This window comes from Triticum urartu, chromosome 7, assembly GCF_003073215.2.
Source record: "Triticum urartu cultivar G1812 chromosome 7, Tu2.1, whole genome shotgun sequence".
In the NCBI taxonomy this organism is placed as follows: Eukaryota; Viridiplantae; Streptophyta; class Magnoliopsida; order Poales; family Poaceae; genus Triticum; species Triticum urartu.
In genome coordinates, this window is record NC_053028.1 from 676,843,639 (window position 1) to 676,861,648 (window position 18,010).

Consider the following 18,010-nt stretch of genomic DNA (forward strand, 5'->3'; position numbering starts at 1 on the left):
CCATCAAAAGAAAAAAGAAAAAAGTGGAAAGAATTTGGTTACGGTTGACTTGACTTGAGTACCAAGGACTTAAACAATACTCCCTCCGTTCCTTGATATAAGGTGTATAGATTTTTGAGGAAAACCCCAAAATATAAGGTGTATTGAGTTGCACCACTCGTATGGATATTTTTTTTTAGGATTCGATCACATTTCCTTATATTAGGCAAGCTTCTTTATTTTCTCATACCAATTAGTCAGGTGTAATCTCGCCCAAAACTTGTGAAATTTTTTCTCGACATGCGTTCTTTAATTTTCGTGCCAAAAACTATACATCCTATATTTAGGAACGGAGGGAGTAAGACCAAAACACACGAGCTGCCGTTGTCTGCCAATGTCGTACCAAGGACTGAAATAATCAGATAACTCATCCAACTGCCAATGCCATTAAGATTCGAAAAACGCTTGCAAGGATATGATAATGGTTGACTATCCGGTTACTGTCTGTATTGCAACCATTGCTAGAGCTCAAGAAAGGATAAGCTTGAATATCCCTGAATGTTACCAACCTGATATTGCTCAATCCATTTGGCGATTACTTTTTGTAAGAATTAGGTTGGTGCTGAATTTCTTTACTCAGATAACTCCTCTATGGGCGTTCTGGGGTGATCTTCCAAAACAAGACCAATCAGGCACAATTTCCTCCCGTCCCTCCCCCGTGCAACGGCGCCGCCCTGCACCAGGGAGCCCCCGCCCTCCTCCTACAGCCTCGCCCCTCCTCCACTCCCCTCCGCCGCCGTCGCCCGGGGCGTCACAGGGCAAAGCCCTTGTGGCGTGGCGGCGGCGGCGGTTTCTCCTCGGATCTCGATCTGGTTGGGAGGCGGCGCTCCTATCCGGCCAGATCGGCGGCGGTGGCGCAGATCGCCGGCGACATGGAAGTGGTGCGGCGGTGGCGGGGGAGGACGGCACCAGCAACGACGGATCTGGCCTTGACTCATGTCGGGCTAATTCGTTGTGCTACCGATCTCAATCGCCGTCGGTGGGGCACTGCTCCTGGACTTGATCTGCAACACGAGGATGTCTGGGGCGCTGGCCCTAGGCTTGGTGGTGGTGGCCTTCTTCTTCGTCGGAGTTGGTCGGCCGCCCGGCTGTGCTCGCATGGTCATGCAGTGACCGGCGGCTTGACCGGTCGGCGGCGGCGGAACTTGGCCGGTGGCAGCGGCAAAGTTCTGTCTGGATCCCGGGGCGGCGGCCCTGGAGAGTGGAGGCCGGTGAAGCTTGGGCTTCCCACGGCGGCATGGCATGGTGCAGTCCTTGTCCAAGGCGGATCTGTGACGATGATCTGCTATGGCTTGGTTCGGATTAGAGACGGCGACGAGCGCGCGGGATCCTTCTCGGCGGTTTTCGCGGCTTGGCGAGGCGGGGTGGGAGCCCTCCTCCTAGGCTCCAGTGGTGGCACACTCAGGCAGTGGCCGGTGCGCCAGGGGTCCCACGGTGGCACTGTTGCTGCGGTTGGTCACCAGATCTAGGCGGCTGGACCTGGGGCTTTGAAGGCGGTCGAGATAGTGCACAAGTTGTTGGGTGGATTTCTTGGGACGGATGCGGGTGAAAACCTGATTTTCGGTCGATGGTCGAAGACGGTGATGACGATGCCCTTATCATCGTTTCCTTCATGAAGGCATCATCGAGGTGAAGCTCCCAACTCCACTCAATACCTCCGGGGGAAACCCTAAATCAGTTGATCGGATGTTGGCGGCAATCATGTGTCGTAACCCCCTTGGGGGCGGCATTCTTGGAGGTGCACTCGGCTTCACGGGACCAACGAACGGCTTCTTTGGTGGAGCGGTGCTTCATCCATACATTGATGGCGACAGATCTGGACGGCGTGGCGCAGTGCAGATTCAGAGTTCGATGTGGGAGGATGGACTCGCGCAGGAGGACGACGCTGTCCGGCGTCGTGGTGACGTCGATGGCTGAGAGACCTGGCACGGTAGATGCAACAGTACAGCTCTGAAGATGGACTCGTGGCAGGTGGCTGCGGCGGCCCCATACCCGGCAGGCATCCTGGTTGAGGAGTGCGCCATACTGGTAGGTGCCCCATACCAGGCAGGCGTCCTGGTTGGGACCTCGGGTCTTAGATATTTAGGTTTGGCTGCGATGTCCGTTTGATATTAGGCCCAGACTATCAGCGCCCATTTATCAACTGGATAGATGTAGCGACGGTTGTTGCTTAGACGATGGCTTCAATCTTACTGTTGTATGACTTTGTAAGATCTTGTAAGAATAATTAATAAAATGGCCGCATGCATTGTCCAGATGCAGAGGCCGGGAGTCATCCTCCTTTTCTAAAAAAAAGGGCGTTCTGGGGTAAAGTACATAAGGATGTTCAGAACAAGAAGAACGAGGGGGCAGTGCGGCGAGGCGAACATGGAGGATTCCGGCGACATGCGGCGCGCTGGAACGCCGACGTGAGCAGTGTGTCCCTGCATGTGGCCGAGCAGTGCTCCGCCGCCGTCCTGGCAGTCTCCTCCATGGCTTCCCGGGGCTCTGTCCGTAGTGGCGCCACGCGCTCGCCGGTCGCCACGTCCTCGTCCGCGACCTCGGCGGCTTCGGCGCTGGTCTGTCCTTCGACCAGGTGCACGCTGCGGTTGCGTACGACGTCCTCGCTGGGATGACGGTCCACACTAGTTTCTCTGTCGCAAAGGATGTCGTCGAGCGTTGTTGCTATGCGGCATATGTGGTGGACTGGTGGTGCAGTTTGCCTCCATCTATCCCGAGTTTGATGCAGCCATTATGGACGTCCTAGCATATGCATCGGTTGGAGTCATCTCGAGCATTGACGTGAGAACCATCCATGCTGCAGTGGTACAACGTTCTCCATGTCATCGAGGTTCAAAGGCTCATTCAACTAACTAGCCCCTTCGAATAACCATTTGCTCCAAACTACTTGCTCACATTTTATTCGATTGCTTGTGTGAACTCTCATTCACAAAACTCAATTCCCCCTTGCGTTGTGCGGGGACCGAGAGGATGCGAACCACGTGTTCTTCCGGTGCCCCCTTGCGCGGTTTGCGTGGAGCGCAGTTCGGTCTGCGGCTGAAGTCCAATGGGACCCGCGTTCCGCTGCGGAGCTTATTCTCATCTTAAACGCGTTGCAGGGTGTTGTGGAGTTGTGTAGGGGCACTTCTTTGGTCCATGTGGCTTACTAGTAATAAATTCACGATCGAGGGTTGTTTCCCAACTCATCCGGCTAATATCATCTTCAAATACAATCTTCTTTTGCAGTAGTGGAGTCCGTTGGAAAGGCGCAAGGATGTTGATATGATCAAGATCGCTCAACAACGAATCCTGCAAGTGTACACGTCGGCTAGGGAGCCTTGACTACGGTGGCATCTGTGGTCTCTTTTGAGTGCTTGACGAGTCTGCGCGCTCTTTACGGGCTATGCCTTGTAATTCGCTAGTGACTTGTTAAGCTCCGTCCGAACTTTGTGCCGTGGGCCGGTATGGCTTTTGGTTGTTTTAAAACTGGTTGGTGTGCTACTCTGCCGTTGGGGCTTTGTTAATTTAAAGTCGGACGCATGTAGCGTCTTCGTTCTAAAAAAACTCAATTCCCATTATGAACTGAAAAACAAGAAGAACGTATGCTCCTGTCAAAAGAAAAAGAAGAACGTATGTTGGAAGACATAGGAGATGGCATGACACCTGGTACCGCGTGATGCAGAGAACCCATCGCCTCATGGAGGTTGTCGAGGAGCACGACAACGTAGATGGCAGGGTTAGCTGGGATGTCGGAGTCGCTGAAGCCGCGGAGGTAAGGGACGAGGGCGCAACGAGCGCGACCATCTGGTGGCGCCACTACGGCCAGAGCCCTGGGAATCGTGGAGGAGGAGCACCGCCCAGACGGCGGCGGAGCTTTGCTCGGCCTTCACATTGGTGTTCCAACGCGCCGCATGTCGCCGGCGGCCGGACCCCTTCACGCTTGCCTCACTGTCCCCGCACGATCTTCTCGTGTCAAATTAAATCTATCTTAATAAGAGAAGTTGGTCCACACGGACACGTGGCGGTCTATTATTGGCTTTGTTCCTGCAGGGATCCCTGCAGGTGAGCCGAACCGGTTGTTCTCCGGTTCGTCTTTCCCCTCCAGCTTGTGCGGCTGAACGACACGGGGTCGGCCGGGGAGACTTGATTTGACATTTGCTGTCAACAAAAACAGAAAACAAATGTTATAGTAATAAGGAGTAAAATTTATAAATGATGGGAGCTACTAGCCTGGCCCGTTAATGCATAGGTTATTTTTCAAAAATCTTTTTTTGTGTTTTTAGAGAAAAACAAATGTGGTTAAAATATCTTAAATAAATCACCTGCAAAAAATCTCTTAAATACATCATGTATGAAAAAACTGCGTTTATGCATGTATTATTTTGGAAGTTGTAAATATGATTTAAAATCAAGTCTCAGTTATCAATGAAAAAAATATTGTTAAGTACTCCCTCCGTTCTTAAATATTTGTCCTTTTGAAGATTTCAAATGGACTACCACATACGGATGTACATAGACATATTTTAGAGTGTAGATTCATTCATTTTGCTCCGTATGCAGTTACTTGTTGAAATCTCTAGAAAGACAAATATTTAAGAATAGAGAGAGTATTTTTGTTCATGTAATTTAAGAGAAATTGTTCATGTTCATTACACAAATGGCTCACACTGCTCGTGAGCTTTTTACATATACACACAACACTATTTTGCGTCATAGTCAAACTATCATTGACTAGTATATACTGGAAATGTTATAGGTACTTCAAAATGTTCATGACTACAAAAAAAAAATCTATTTTTTTGTGAAAGGGCCCAAAGCTATATCTTAATTATCTCAGGTCCTTACAACCATAGCCATAGAGAGAGATAAGAACTACTCCCTCCGTCCTACACTTCTTCTTATATTATGAGATGGAGGGAGTACGTTCAAATTCTTGGGGGCCGAAGTCTTCTTCCGCATTAATCGACCAGTGGCCTTGGCGGAGTAAACTTTTTTTAACCCAAAAGGTTGTAGAAGTAGCTGTTAGGAAGTCGTCAATGCAGAACATGGGACATAGGCGGTTGCGATCTGCAAAGCAATTCGCTGCCCCGGGGAACAAAACACATATGAGGTTCTTTATTAACCCCGAAGACCATGAACACCGGTCGAATCCAGACGGATCCACCAACTTAAACCGATCAGATGACACGCCGGAACACGGCTTCACAAGGATCCTGCTTTTGATTGTATTGATATGAGATATAGTACAAAGTACAGGTATCTACCATGAGATTGTTGTGTATGATTCCAATGATCTAGAATATGATCTGTCTACTAGCCTGGCTTCGGCTTATATAATGCACGAGAGGCCTAGCAGTTAGAGGAGTCCCCCCCTCTTATGTGCCAAGTCTTGTGAAATCTTCCTTGTATGCGTCATGGGCTTCTCCAAATGGCCCGTTAGTCAACTGCCATGGGGTCCTCGACCCGACCCATCAAAAATCCAGAAAATGAGACATTTAAATTAAATTTTATGTGTAATTTCGCATGTTTCTAACCCAACGTTATTTAGCTATTCTCCTTACACTGCAGTTTGAGCAAAAATACATGACAATAAGTGTAAATTTGACACACACAAATTGTAAGATATGAACTAAAACAACAATAAATTTGAAAAAATATGTTTTTAACGGGATTTTCACTCGGGACCATCAGGATAATTCATAACAAGATCTTATGAAGTAGATCCATTTCTTAATGCACGTTTGAGAAAAGTATATATCACTACCTCTGAAAACTTTAAAAATGAAATGATTTTGTTGATATGAGACTAATTACTTGAATTTTCTATGGGACACACAAACATTAGGTGAGCTGCTGCGGTCCCACAAAGTGGTTTGAGGTAAAACCAAAGCCAAGTAGGTAGTTTGCTGTTTTATTTTGCACAACAACAGAACCAAGTATGTAGTTGTCAGAGAGACACAAGTCACAAAACACAAGGCTTATGCAGAGAAACATTACGACTTTCTACTAACTAGTGTATTTACCTTGGCAGTTGACACTTGACACCCATCTTAATTTTCAGGGGTTTCACCACCAAACCCTTCTTTGTGTACTTTGTTAACTCGTACTCCCCTGAGCGACCATATAGATGAGTGATAATTAATGTTCAATGAAATCATTCAGCGTACCAGGGATAGCAACTGGTAAGGCTGACACCCCTCAAGTTTATCTTAAAAGCAACCTGACCCTTACGAAAACTAATAGCCAAATGGAATCAGGAATATTAGGTTGATAACATTCGGAGATATTTTTACTTATCCTTTCTTGAGCTCTACCAATGGTTGCAAACAGAGAAATTCAATCACAGCAAAACTATTCCTTGCATGATTCTTCAAGCAGTCAGCAGCTAGCTGGATGGTCAACCATAATCAAATCCTTGCCAGGTTTTTCCAATCTTAACGGCAGTTGCAGTTGCAAGAGTTACCTGATTATTAACAAGTCCTTGCATGATCATCAGGGAGACAGCACCATGCTACCGGCAGTCGAATGGTCTTATTATTTCAGCCAGTCCCCGATACGAATGTCAACCATGGGTAACCAAATGTTTGACAGTTTTTCCATTTTTAAAGGCAGTGGCAGTTGGACGAGCTATCGATCCACTACCAAACAATAATCATGTTGAAGTAGGACCCAACCCAACATCAACATATATGCATGGACACGAACTGGTCGTGCTCCTTTATTCAGTTACCCATATACAGGGCCTCGACATGTACAATTTATTTATTTTGCGGGAAATCGACATGTACAAATAGAACAAAACAAATTGCAGTTCTATAATCACATGTACGCAGGTTGTTTTTCTTTTTTGTTTTGTGAGAGAAATTTTCAAACTATTCATCAATCATGGCAGTATAGAGAACTTTAGAGGTAATAAAAATTACAACCAGATCCATTGGCCACCTAGCAACGACTACAATCACAAGAGCAAGCCGAAGGCGCGCCGCCGTCATCGCTCCTCCCTCACCGGAGGTAGGCAAACCTTATTGTAGTAGGCAGTCGAGAAGTCGTCGTGCTAAGGCCCCAAAGGACCAGCGCACCAGAACAGCAACCATCGCCGATGAAGAGAGTTATAGATCGGAAAGATCAAACTTGTAAGCACACGAACAAAGACGAACACAAACTGGATCCAAATAGATCCACCAAGGACCAACACCGACCGAATCCCGCAATATCCGACAGAGACACACCTCCACAAGCCCTCCAACGACGCTATTTGCACCATCAGGGCGGAGATTAGACGTGGGAGACATTATTCCTACTGAGGGACACCGCCATCACTACACAGCCCCAACCAAGATTTGAACCTAACAAAAACGAGAACGGGGTCCCTCCTGCTAGCGGGGGGCCGAGATCCTCCACACCTCCATGGCCCAAAGGCTATCAGAGGTGGGGTGGATCGGCGGCAGCACCGGCGGAAGGAGGAAGAGACCTTTTTTGAGGAGGAAAGGAGGTCTACAATAATTTGGTACAATTGACTTCATCTCTCAGGTTGTTGAAGTACTACGAAACTCTAATTAAGCAGAGAACCGACTGTGATAGTCAGTGTTTATTCTGCTGGATGGGCCAGAACATGCTGATGTCTCTGCTGTTCACCTCCTGACGCGGCCTCGCGTTCTTCTCCATTTCCTGCACGTACGATGGAAGGAAAATCAGTCCGAGATTTCCCTTCTTTCTTTACACTGACTCAATTAAATGTTAGTCCACGGTTGAGTTGAGATCAACCGAGCTGAAGGCAGCTTTCATGTGGCTTTGGCATTTTAGCCATGTTTTTGGTCAACCGAATTAAAGACAGAGTTTAGTGCATCAGGATGATAGGGATCTGTATGTCGAGTCGAAATGCTCGCTTCCATGAAGAGGATTCTAGGAAACAGAATGAAACTGCGTTGGTAAAAAGAAATCCTTACGTCGTGGACGGCCTCTCGTAGAAGCTCAAGCTGATGCCGCGACACGGTACGAACCTGTTGAACCAGAGAGAAGTTTCAGAAAGAATCAATTCCCTCACCATGCATGCACCAACCATGCATATGATGTAACCAAAGTGAAGAAAATATAGTAGTACTACTATATCACCGTGCCAACGGCCAAGCTAGAGAAAACAATGGCTGCGGGAAGGAAACCTACCCGCTTGACGATGGTCCAGATGACCCCTTGGGTGCATGGCGGGGTGGTGAGGGAGCCCATGTAGCGGTAGTACACGCTGGCCCTCCCCCTGGCACCCCTGGCGTCCACCACGCCCACCTTCTCCTCCCTCTCCGGCTGCTTGGCGATCATCTCCAGGTATGGCTCCAGCTTGTGCAGGAAGGCGTCGCGGGCGCCGATCTCGTAGAAGACGCCGATGACGGCGGTCTTGTTCTTGGCGCTCTGGTGCACCATGTGGAGCTCCATGTCGTACCGGCGGCCGTTGACGCTGTGCTCCGTGGGCGCGTGCCAGTGCAGCTGCCGGAGGTGGTACGCCGTGCCGTCGATGGACACGCTCCCGGCGTCGCCCTCGAACCGCACCATGATGTCGTGGCCGCGGTTGACGACGGATGCGTTGGCGGGGGCGTAGGAGTGGTTGAGGTGGCCGAGGCGGCGCACCAGGGTCACACGCGGCCCGGCGAGGTCGATGGGCGACTGCATCTCCCCGTTGCCACACGCCGACCACTCCGCCTTGATCTGGCCCCAGTGCGCCGGCCCGTTCTCCGCGTCCGGCGAGTAGCTGAACTCTTCCTCGTGCTCTGCAACGGACATAAGACATGAAGGCAATGGGGAATTGGGGATTATATCGATGAATGGATGGATCGATCGACGGAGGGTGACCGAGTTCATCGTACCGGTTTCCTGCTGGGCTCTGGCTGCAGGGACGGCCGAGAGGATGACGGAGGCGGAGAAGAAGAGCACCGCCGTTGCCGAGACGGCGAGGTGGAGGTGGAGGTCCCGACATGGATGCATGTTGTGCGTCTCCTCCTAGTCTTTGCTGCCTCTTTGGTTTGCTCGCCGAGCTGATGAGTCGTGTGTGGAGCTGGTGCTGCATATATACTACGAGGACGTCGAGGAGAATGGCACGGGTCAGGCGTGCATGGCCGGCCGCGTTAGGTAACTGCAAGCTAACCTGCTACGTACGTCGTAGGTACTTGACGTACGTTCACACATCAAAAGTCAGAGCAAATATAAGAACAGCCGAGATGTGTTCTGGTTGTTCCTCGACTCTGAACTAAATCGATGTGTTGCATTCGGAGCTAATAACAAAAGGCGAGATTGATGTGGCAAAATTAATCTGAATTGGTGTAACTTCATGGCTCTGGCGTCCAAATACGGTGCAAATCACATTTGAATATGAAAGCGGCGCTGACTAGGCTTGCCTCCGTGGCACGGGTCCCGCTTTGAGCCACTGAATGACGTGTGGCATGTTATTGTCCAAAAATACCCTCGGACCTTTTGTATGAGAAATTAAAAAAATTGAGGCTGTTTTTGCGAAAAACAGGCTACAGCACACGCCTCCCTCCATGCCTTCCGGTCACTGAGAGTGGACCTGTGGCACACAGGTCAGCCTAGTTAGCGCCGCTTTTGTATCCAAACGTGGTTTGCATCATATTAGCCAAGTTTTTACATCAGTTCGATCTATGCCACAATTTGTAGCACCAAAGTGAAGTTCTAGCACCAGGGGTAATTGACTATTCGCCAATGGTACTAATTCTAGTGCAGGCAGAAGCTGTGTGTAATCGTCTCCACCTCCAGATGGTAATCAATGCTCGTTCCTCATTGATGTTCATGTGAGTTCATGTTGGCATCTGATTTCTTTTACATATTCAATTAGAGGAACTTTGGACTTGGTCAATAGTACTAACATAGTAAGATAAATATTTTGCTTGGCTACAATTCTGTCACAGGGTTCCAATCGTGTTTTTTTGTATACTTCCTCCAATCATGTACTTCCTCCGTTCCTAAATATTTGTCTTTCTAGAGATTTCAACAAGTGACTACATATGAAGTAAAATGAATGAACCTACACTCTAAAATATGTCTACATACATCCGTATGTTGTAACCATTTGAAATGGCTAGAAAGACAAATATTTGGGAACGGAGGGAGTATCTATCAAACGCAATATATTAGCTTTGTGTCTCTAGGCAAGTGGACTAAATTAGATGAGTACTTTTAACATCCCTCTTTTCATATGGGAGGTAAGAAGGTAAGAGCAAATCTGATCACTACTTAATCAAATTAATGGTTCAGATCTAATCAACTCTTACCTCTCATGTGAGAAGTGGAAGTAAGAGGGAGCATGCTAAAATTTGCCAAATTAGATTGTGAAGAAACTAAGTTGTGGTTTAACAACCATGGAGAAAAGGCTTATATTTTGTTACATGAAAAGGAGTTTAATGCCCCGTAGGAAAGAAGGCCGATATCCTAAAAAAATGCAACCTTATGTGTTTTTCTATTTTGGTTGGCCTATGCTAATTAATTGCATCCAAGAAATGAATAACAATAGTGATACATATGAATCGAACACAAAATACAAATCAACTACTGAATAAATAAACCATAGTAACATTCATAAACCGTCCTCCCCCGGTAGGGCAGAGCCTCTTAGAGATCATACCGAGCAATGGCATGGTCTTCCCGCAAAAAAAAAAGGTTTTGGCCCATTAAAATTAGTAAATGGTAGCCCATGTGAGACAATTTGCTTATTCAGTTATTCGGCATGTGCTAGCATTTTGGGCTTGGAATTTGGCCACTAGTTACTTTTGTGTCACGCTCCGTCACTGACCCCCGGGTAAATATCACTACACTCTATACTAAAAACATATAGCACTGCTAGCATTGTAAGGGGAGCTGTACGTTGAGTAGAATCTTTGTGTACATGTCCTCTTCCTAGAAGAAGTTGTCGATGGTGACGACCTGATCCTTATTACCTTATACCAGAGAAGCATCATCGCCTCTCCACCCCATACTATAAGAGCAACTATAGCAGACCCCGCATCTCGCCCCGACCCGTAAATAACCGCCAAAATGCGAGTTGGAGCGGAAAAACCAGCCCGATCAGACCTCGCATCCCGCCCCGGTCCGTAAAAAATTTTAGGGGGCGCGGCAAAATCCCAACCCCAACACGGGAAAACGTGGGTTTCCCCGCGGCTGCGATGCCCTGTATATAAGCGGAAGCGGTTGGTGGGGGGGCATTTCATCCTGCACTTTCCCTCACCAACCACCTCTCCTCTCCCCCCCTCGCGCCGCCGCCGGCCGCCACCCAAGATTCCGGCGAAAGCAGCCGGCGGGAGCACGCCAGAAGGATGCCACGCGCACGAGGCCTCCCCTCCCCCCCTCCCCTGCGTCGGCGGGCTGCCGGATATGCAGATCTGCGGCACTTCATCATGGGCCGCCGGTTGCTGCCCCAAGCGATGGAGTGGTCGGGGAGCCTCTCCCGCAGCCCAGGCAAGGGTGCATCGCCGCATGCAGGTACGGGTTCATCCACCCGCCGCCGCCGAAGGTTTGCGGGCATGGATTCTTCCGGCCGTCGACCGGGCTCGGCGCTCGCGTAGTGTCTTTGTGGCTTGCCGATGCCGCTCATAGAGTGCGACGACTGCATGCGGAAAGTGTTGCGGCTCACTTCGGGCACGCCGAAGCACCCCGGATGGGTGTTCTTCAAATGCGAAAATGACGGGGTACGTGCACTTGCGGTAGCTCATTTCATAGCTCATTCTTTAGTTCAACTGCGGTAGCTCACTTTGAGCTTGTTCATTCTTTTGTGTAGGATGATGGATGCTCATTTTGGTTTTGGGAAGGCCAATACATTGATTTGTTTGTAGAAAGAAACTTAATAGATTTTAGTGCACCTTAGTACAATCGAAGGCAATGATGCGGCTGCATGTGCAACTAGAGGGGAAGCAACGTCTACTTCTTTTGAACCAAAGATGAAGAAAGAAGAATGCAAAATGAAGAATACGCAGATCAACAATGAATGCATGGAGAAGATATTAGTCCAACTTATGGGAGAAGTTCTGGAAGTTGGAAATCTTCTGAAATGCATACTTGTGGTTTTTGTTTTCTTTGGTTTTACTATTCTAGCAAATATTTAGTGATGTCTTTTGTATCTAATGTTGTTGCAAAGTTGTCCTTCTCAAGAACCGGGCGTAGCTACACTCGATTCAACTAAAGTTGGAGAAACTGACACCCGCCAGCCACCTGTGTGCGAAGCCATGGGGGAATCGCCCCGGTCAAAGCCACGCGGGCTCAGGGTTGCCACTGCCGATGAGAAAATGTGGCAATGTATATAAACGAAGTATCTCATAGATAATTAATTACGCCACACATATTTCATAGGAGTAGATACTAGTAGCATAGTATATTAACGAATAATTTATGCATCCGATAATCATACAGTTTTTACCGCGCCAAACAACCAAGTAAACTAGCCCAAATAGTGTAGTAATTAAATGAAGAGGAAAAACATCAAAAGACTTGACTTAAGCAGCTGCAGATGAAGATTAAAAAAATGTTCTACTAGGACGTGCGGTGACGTGTCTACTCGAAGGCCCATTGGTTCTCCTTTTTTATCTCGGCCTCCTCCTCTGGCGTGAAGTCGCACTTGATGTTGAACGTCTTGCGTATCTCCTCGACCGTCTTGCCCTTGATCATGTCGGCCACCGTCTGCAGGCAGAGTTCCAGGAGCCCCTTGACGTCCAGATAGTTGGCGGCGAGGATGAGGTCGTATAGCGTGGCCTGGTCGACGTTGATGAAGCTGGCGTCGAAGCTCTTGAGGTCCTGCTCGCCGCTGGAGACGTGCTTGTTGCAGTACTCGATGACCTTGAAGAGGATCTTGGAGGGCACGTTGGGCAGCGGGACGCCGTTCTCGACGCAGTTGTCCTCCATCATGTGGTGGATGGTCTGCGACATGGCCGCCGCCTCCGCCGTGACCTCGAAGCTCTCGCCGTCGGAGCTGATCAGCGTGATCTTCTTATTGCTCTTCTCGCCCGCGGCCTCGCCGCTGCTGCTTGCTTCCGCTGGCGTCGCATCAGCCATGGTTCTTGATTCGCTTGCTTGATTTCTCCTCGATCGGGAAGGGAAAGCTCGTAAGCTTGGATCGATTTGGTTCAGGTTGGGCTCGGTGCTCCCATATTTAAAGGGTCACACAACAGGCAAGAAGCGAGAGACCGAATCGATATGTTAGTCAGGTTCCGAGATCGATCGATCGATCGGTCGGTCACTTATCCGATATCGTCATGATCTCACATAATCAATCAAGAGTGCGCACGTATAAGTTACAGTGCATGACGTCACGACACGTTTTTTTTCCTTCTATGAAGAAGAGCCCAAATCTACTAGGTTCCCTAGCTAGAAGTGCAAAGCATCCCAACATAATGAAAATTACATCAAGTTCTCTGGACCACCGTACGACCAGTATCGTCACTGAACGAGCTGTCGACGTGCCGTTGTCGCTTCTCCCCTGCAGAAGTTTGTCTGACCTTGTCGATGATAGTCGGGAAGAGTTCATGCACTTGCCCCTAAGGACGGATGCCCCGTAGCCGCAGTCGTCACCGTTGAACCTTGAATTGATCTGAAGTGTCTGCCACCATTGGTCTCCGTCCGCACATGAAGAAACCCTAGCCTCACTGCCCCAAAGAGACATCAAGAATGTACGCCGGAGCTCCATCAAATATGTCAAAGAGGGGAGGAAAACCCACGGGTTGAGCGCTGGAGCTGGTAGAGATTAGATCTGCCGCCGCTTGCACTAGAGCGAAGGAAAATACAATTACCTTATCTGAAGTGTGAGACATGTATTGTACACCTTTATACAATTCACCATTAAATTGATATTCATATACAATCTACATTTGGATTTATCATATGCAATCTACATTTCTCTTGCTTGGACTTTGGCCAATCATCCATATGACTGATGAATCTTTACTTCTATTTCTCAAGCTGGAGATCAAATTTGTAATTTGTAATTTTATGAAATGAAAAACATGGGGTGTATCTGTGGGGGGGACTTGTGTGAGAGATCTCACATTAGGTGAGATCAATATGATCGATTTTTTGAAAAAATAAAATCTACAAACATTCTCAAAAAGTTTGTAGATACACAACAATGGTTGATAGTCAACCTCAAAAAGTTTCAGCTCCTAATGCGACCTACATTAATAGAAACAAAAAGGACAAAATTGGACGTGAATAGTCAAAGCTGCCACTATTCATATTTGAATTTGTCTTTTTTGAATTTTCAAATGTACTGGGTTTTGAGCTGAATTTTTTTGGAGTTGTAGATATACCCTACATGGATGTTGTCAAATAATTTTAGTTTTTTTGAAATGTATAAATATGAATTTTGGGGTTGATCTTACGATGTCACCTAATGTGAGATCTCGTACAAGCCTTCCCCGTATCTGTATGATTAACTTGAGACTATTCTTTCCCTAGAAAGAACTTGAGACTATTACTTTTAAGCTCACGTGTATCTAAACCTCCTATCTTTTTTATGTTTCCTCGGTACTAAAGATTCAGAAAACAATTCTAGCAATGTAGTACTAATTCTGATAATGATTCTAGCATTATGTGTTGGATTTGCTCCATGATTTTTACCTGACGGAGTGGATGTGCTCTATGTTTATTTGTTGAATGGCATGGTGATACATTTTGTTGTATGATGTTCACATATATTTGCTAACACTGTTTTATTTTTCTGCGCACCCTATACAATTGTTTTTTTTTTTGGCTAGTCTTTTTGTGTGGCATTGTATGGTGTTGCACTATAGCCATGAATAACTCAAACTTTTCTTTAATACTGCTTACAAAGAGAGCAAGCATGTCACTCAACTCACGTGAGAAGCAAACAGGTTGTGAAAATAGCGTTGTGATAAAGTGGACATGTGGTTTCGTCATGCTGATGTCACACACATATTTTTTCTTTTTTATATTTTCAAAAATAACCAATACATATATTACGAAAAAATAGTTATTTTTCTAAAAGTGCCCATCGCACATTTAAAAAATGTTCATGCAGTGTGAAAAAATGTTCGCTGAAATTTTAGAAAATGTTCGTACAATTCAGAAAAATCATGTGAAATTCAAAAATGATCCGGCACTAAAAATTGTACGCAGCATTTTTCAAAGAATGTTATATAATGGAAAAATGTTCTTGTAATTAAGAAAATATTTTGTACCAAAATGTATGCTACATTTACAAAAAAATCACGCTTTACAAAAAATGTGACATTTAAAAATATTTATACAATGTAAAATAAAATGCGTAATCTACAAAATATATCAACAATGCTCAAAGACTCAAATGCTAGAAATCGGAGTGGGGTGTAGGCTGAATGCTCACCTGGGACAGGGGGCTTTTGTCGCCGGTCTTTTTTCGTCGTCAGAAGAGAGACGGACACGATTTGCCCCCGGGGAGACGAGACGGGGCGCTTGGCTGTGCCCCGTGGATCGACAATCGTTGGGTCGGGAACTTGCTCACCAGCTAAGATGGACCGGGCTGAAATCATTCATCACTTATTTTGGTTCGGCTTATCAGATGGAAGGAAAGTGAAGGCAGCGCAATGCATTGTGTTAGACAAAGTAGCCCTGGCGGTGTTAAAAAAGAGGTAGCCCCCCTCCACCCCCCTCTTTCTCTCACCCAATTGTTACTAGATTTTTCTTTCAAATAAATGATACCCTACTAGATTTTAGCCCCTTTTCCCTTTTTTTCGCGGGGAATTTATAATTCCTTTTAACTATGCTTACTCTTTAGTTTCTCTCGATTCCTACAACAATTGCAATAAATAAACTTCACCCAAGAAAATAAAATGATGCACGCTACGTCCAAAAGTGCAATACTTTTAATGGTGTAACTAGGTAATTGCATGAGCATTGCAACATGTATAAATATTCTATTATTTTAGCCCATGATTTACCAGTCCATAGTAATGTGAACATGTAAATAAATATTTACCAAATCCTGCCCTGTGATTAACCTGCCCATATTTTAGGATTTTATTTTCTATAATCATTTGTTAGCTTACCAAAGAAAATATAAGTTTATTCGGTAAGTCAATAAAAGGTGGGACAGTTAAGGTGGGTTTCAAGAAATGATGCTTGGTAAAAGAATGAAATGTTGGACGAATCACTTTGCCTGGCAGAAAAAGGAACAATATTCTTTTATATATATATATATATATATATATATATATATATATATATAGCATGACACAGAATATCCAAAAGTGCAGTCATGTTTCTGTAAAATGCGGTTTGAGGAAAATGGTGGTCAGGACATATCTAATGAGCCCACACCTAGTTGAATTGATTTGGTGGAAACAATAACAATCATATGAATAATGACTTTTGAGTTGGCGACTGAGATTCAAGCTTGAGAATAATGATTTATCCCTCGGAAAAATGAATATTTTATAACAAATTCAAAAAAGATTGGCCATGGAGTCATCTATTTCAAAATAGTTCTATTTTTTTGGTAACAAACAACCTACAATGAGAAGGGGTTGGGACAGATAAAGCTAGGACGCCGATAAGTCCCGGACATTCGGGATTTCACCATGGCAAATCTAATATTTTTTGTGGCAATTTATATTTCTTGATCCTGGCTAGCTTAGTTGATAAACATTGCAAATCCACCCTCAATTTTATTTGCCAGAAAATTGTCATGCTTGCTAAGTGGTAACTAATAAACTTGCCATTCTCACGTCAACTAAAATTGCCATAAAAATGTTCGATTTGCATGGTTAAAAATCAGACATTCGGATTTTATCATTTCCATAAAGTGATGCCCCTGTTTGGAAAGAAAAGCACGATAATTTTGGATGATTGAATTCCTATGGGAGAACTTCTTATGATGCCATTTGAAAACAAAGAAATAGCTTACCAAGATTCCTATGGAATGAGCCAATTCATATAAATTTTGGAGGAAAGCAAACATGAGGTCTTACCTCATGTTTTCTTCTCCTGGTGTTTACAATCTCTGAGTTTTCCCTATATATAGTGCCCAAATAGCAGTTTTGGAGCATTCATGTGTTTTGAATTCATGTAGGAATTCAGGTAACAAGACAATTCCTGTGATATTTCAATCCTAAGATTTTTTTTGGTTCCTAAGTTTTAAACAGGGATTAAAAATACAATAGCATTAAATAAGTCAGAAATAAATATTAAAGTACAAGTCAGAATCGAACCTTACCTATTAGCACCACAACCTTAGCCATCCCTGTCAATCCCGACCGCCAAACCAGAAACCAAGATCACTCTTTTTTTTAAGCTAAACACAATCCAATTTATATTGATAAAAAATATGGTTTACAGTAATACAGGGAATATCGATAGGCTAGCGTCCTTCAGGAAGATTAAGAGCGAATTTAGGGAGGCTATATGTGCCTTGATATTAGACTCATGTCCTTCGAAGATGAAGGAGCAGGAAGGAACTCTGTGCTGAGATATTGATTTCTCTCATGATATTAGCATATCTTCCTCCACCAATGCCTGAATTTTTTTTGAGACAAACCAATACCTGATTTAATAACTGGAAAACCGGCGAACACGTCGAAGCCTCAAATCGAATGATGGGTCAACTCCTCCTCCCCATGAGCTCACATGGGTTGGGCTCTTTGTTCGGGTCCGTCATCGTTCAACTGACGGGGCCGATTGACATTGAAAAATGAACTAGTCTACTGCAACCAATCCGGCGAGACACACACATGTGGTCAATGTGCAAAGAGCTTGGAAACCGCCTCCGATTGGTCATGTTAAAATCCATGTAGACGACGGCTTGTCTCATGATGGGTCAGTACCTCGGGTCTTCAGCTATTGTTCTACCTGGTGTCAATAATCCAACATCACTAGAGGCCATAGCATGTTGAGAGACCTTGCCACTTGCGGCTGATCTATTTTCGAATCATTTGGTAATGCCTGTGGCTGCAAACTAGCAGTGGACGACATCACAAAGGGGTTGGGAGGCCCCCATATCACTGCTGTGAAAGAG

General features: G+C 45.8%; 2 protein-coding genes across 2 annotated transcripts; both read right to left on the reverse strand.

Annotated features, from left to right (window-relative positions):
* Positions 1-7,599: 7,599 nt before the first annotated feature.
* On the reverse strand, positions 7,600-8,991 carry LOC125519374 (alpha carbonic anhydrase 7-like). The gene is made up of 4 exons (XM_048684204.1): positions 8,874-8,991; positions 8,182-8,777; positions 7,965-8,018; positions 7,600-7,686 (listed from the first exon to the last, which is right to left on the reverse strand). Exons 1-4 carry the CDS (start codon positions 8,989-8,991, stop codon positions 7,600-7,602), a joined length of 855 nt encoding a protein of 284 aa, XP_048540161.1.
* Positions 8,992-12,561: 3,570 nt separating this feature from the next.
* LOC125519375 (SKP1-like protein 1A) lies at positions 12,562-13,059 on the reverse strand. Its single transcript, XM_048684205.1, has one exon. It carries the CDS (start codon positions 13,057-13,059, stop codon positions 12,562-12,564), a length of 498 nt encoding a protein of 165 aa, XP_048540162.1.
* Positions 13,060-18,010: the final 4,951 nt, after the last annotated feature.

What these genes read in the sequence shown, in the direction of transcription:
- LOC125519375 (XM_048684205.1), bottom strand. Translation starts at nt 13,059, where the DNA reads ATGGCTGATGCGACGCCAGCGGAAGCAAGCAGCAGCGGCGAGGCCGCG.
- LOC125519374 (XM_048684204.1), bottom strand. Translation starts at nt 8,991, where the DNA reads ATGCATCCATGTCGGGACCTCCACCTCCACCTCGCCGTCTCGGCAACG. An exon ending in CAGAGCCCAGCAGGAAACCG is followed by an intron (nt 8,778 to 8,873) that starts GTACGATGAACT and finishes TGTCCGTTGCAG; the next exon opens with AGCACGAGGAAGAGTTCAGC. An exon ending in TCTGGACCATCGTCAAGCGG is followed by an intron (nt 8,019 to 8,181) that starts GTAGGTTTCCTT and finishes CTGGTTCAACAG; the next exon opens with GTTCGTACCGTGTCGCGGCA.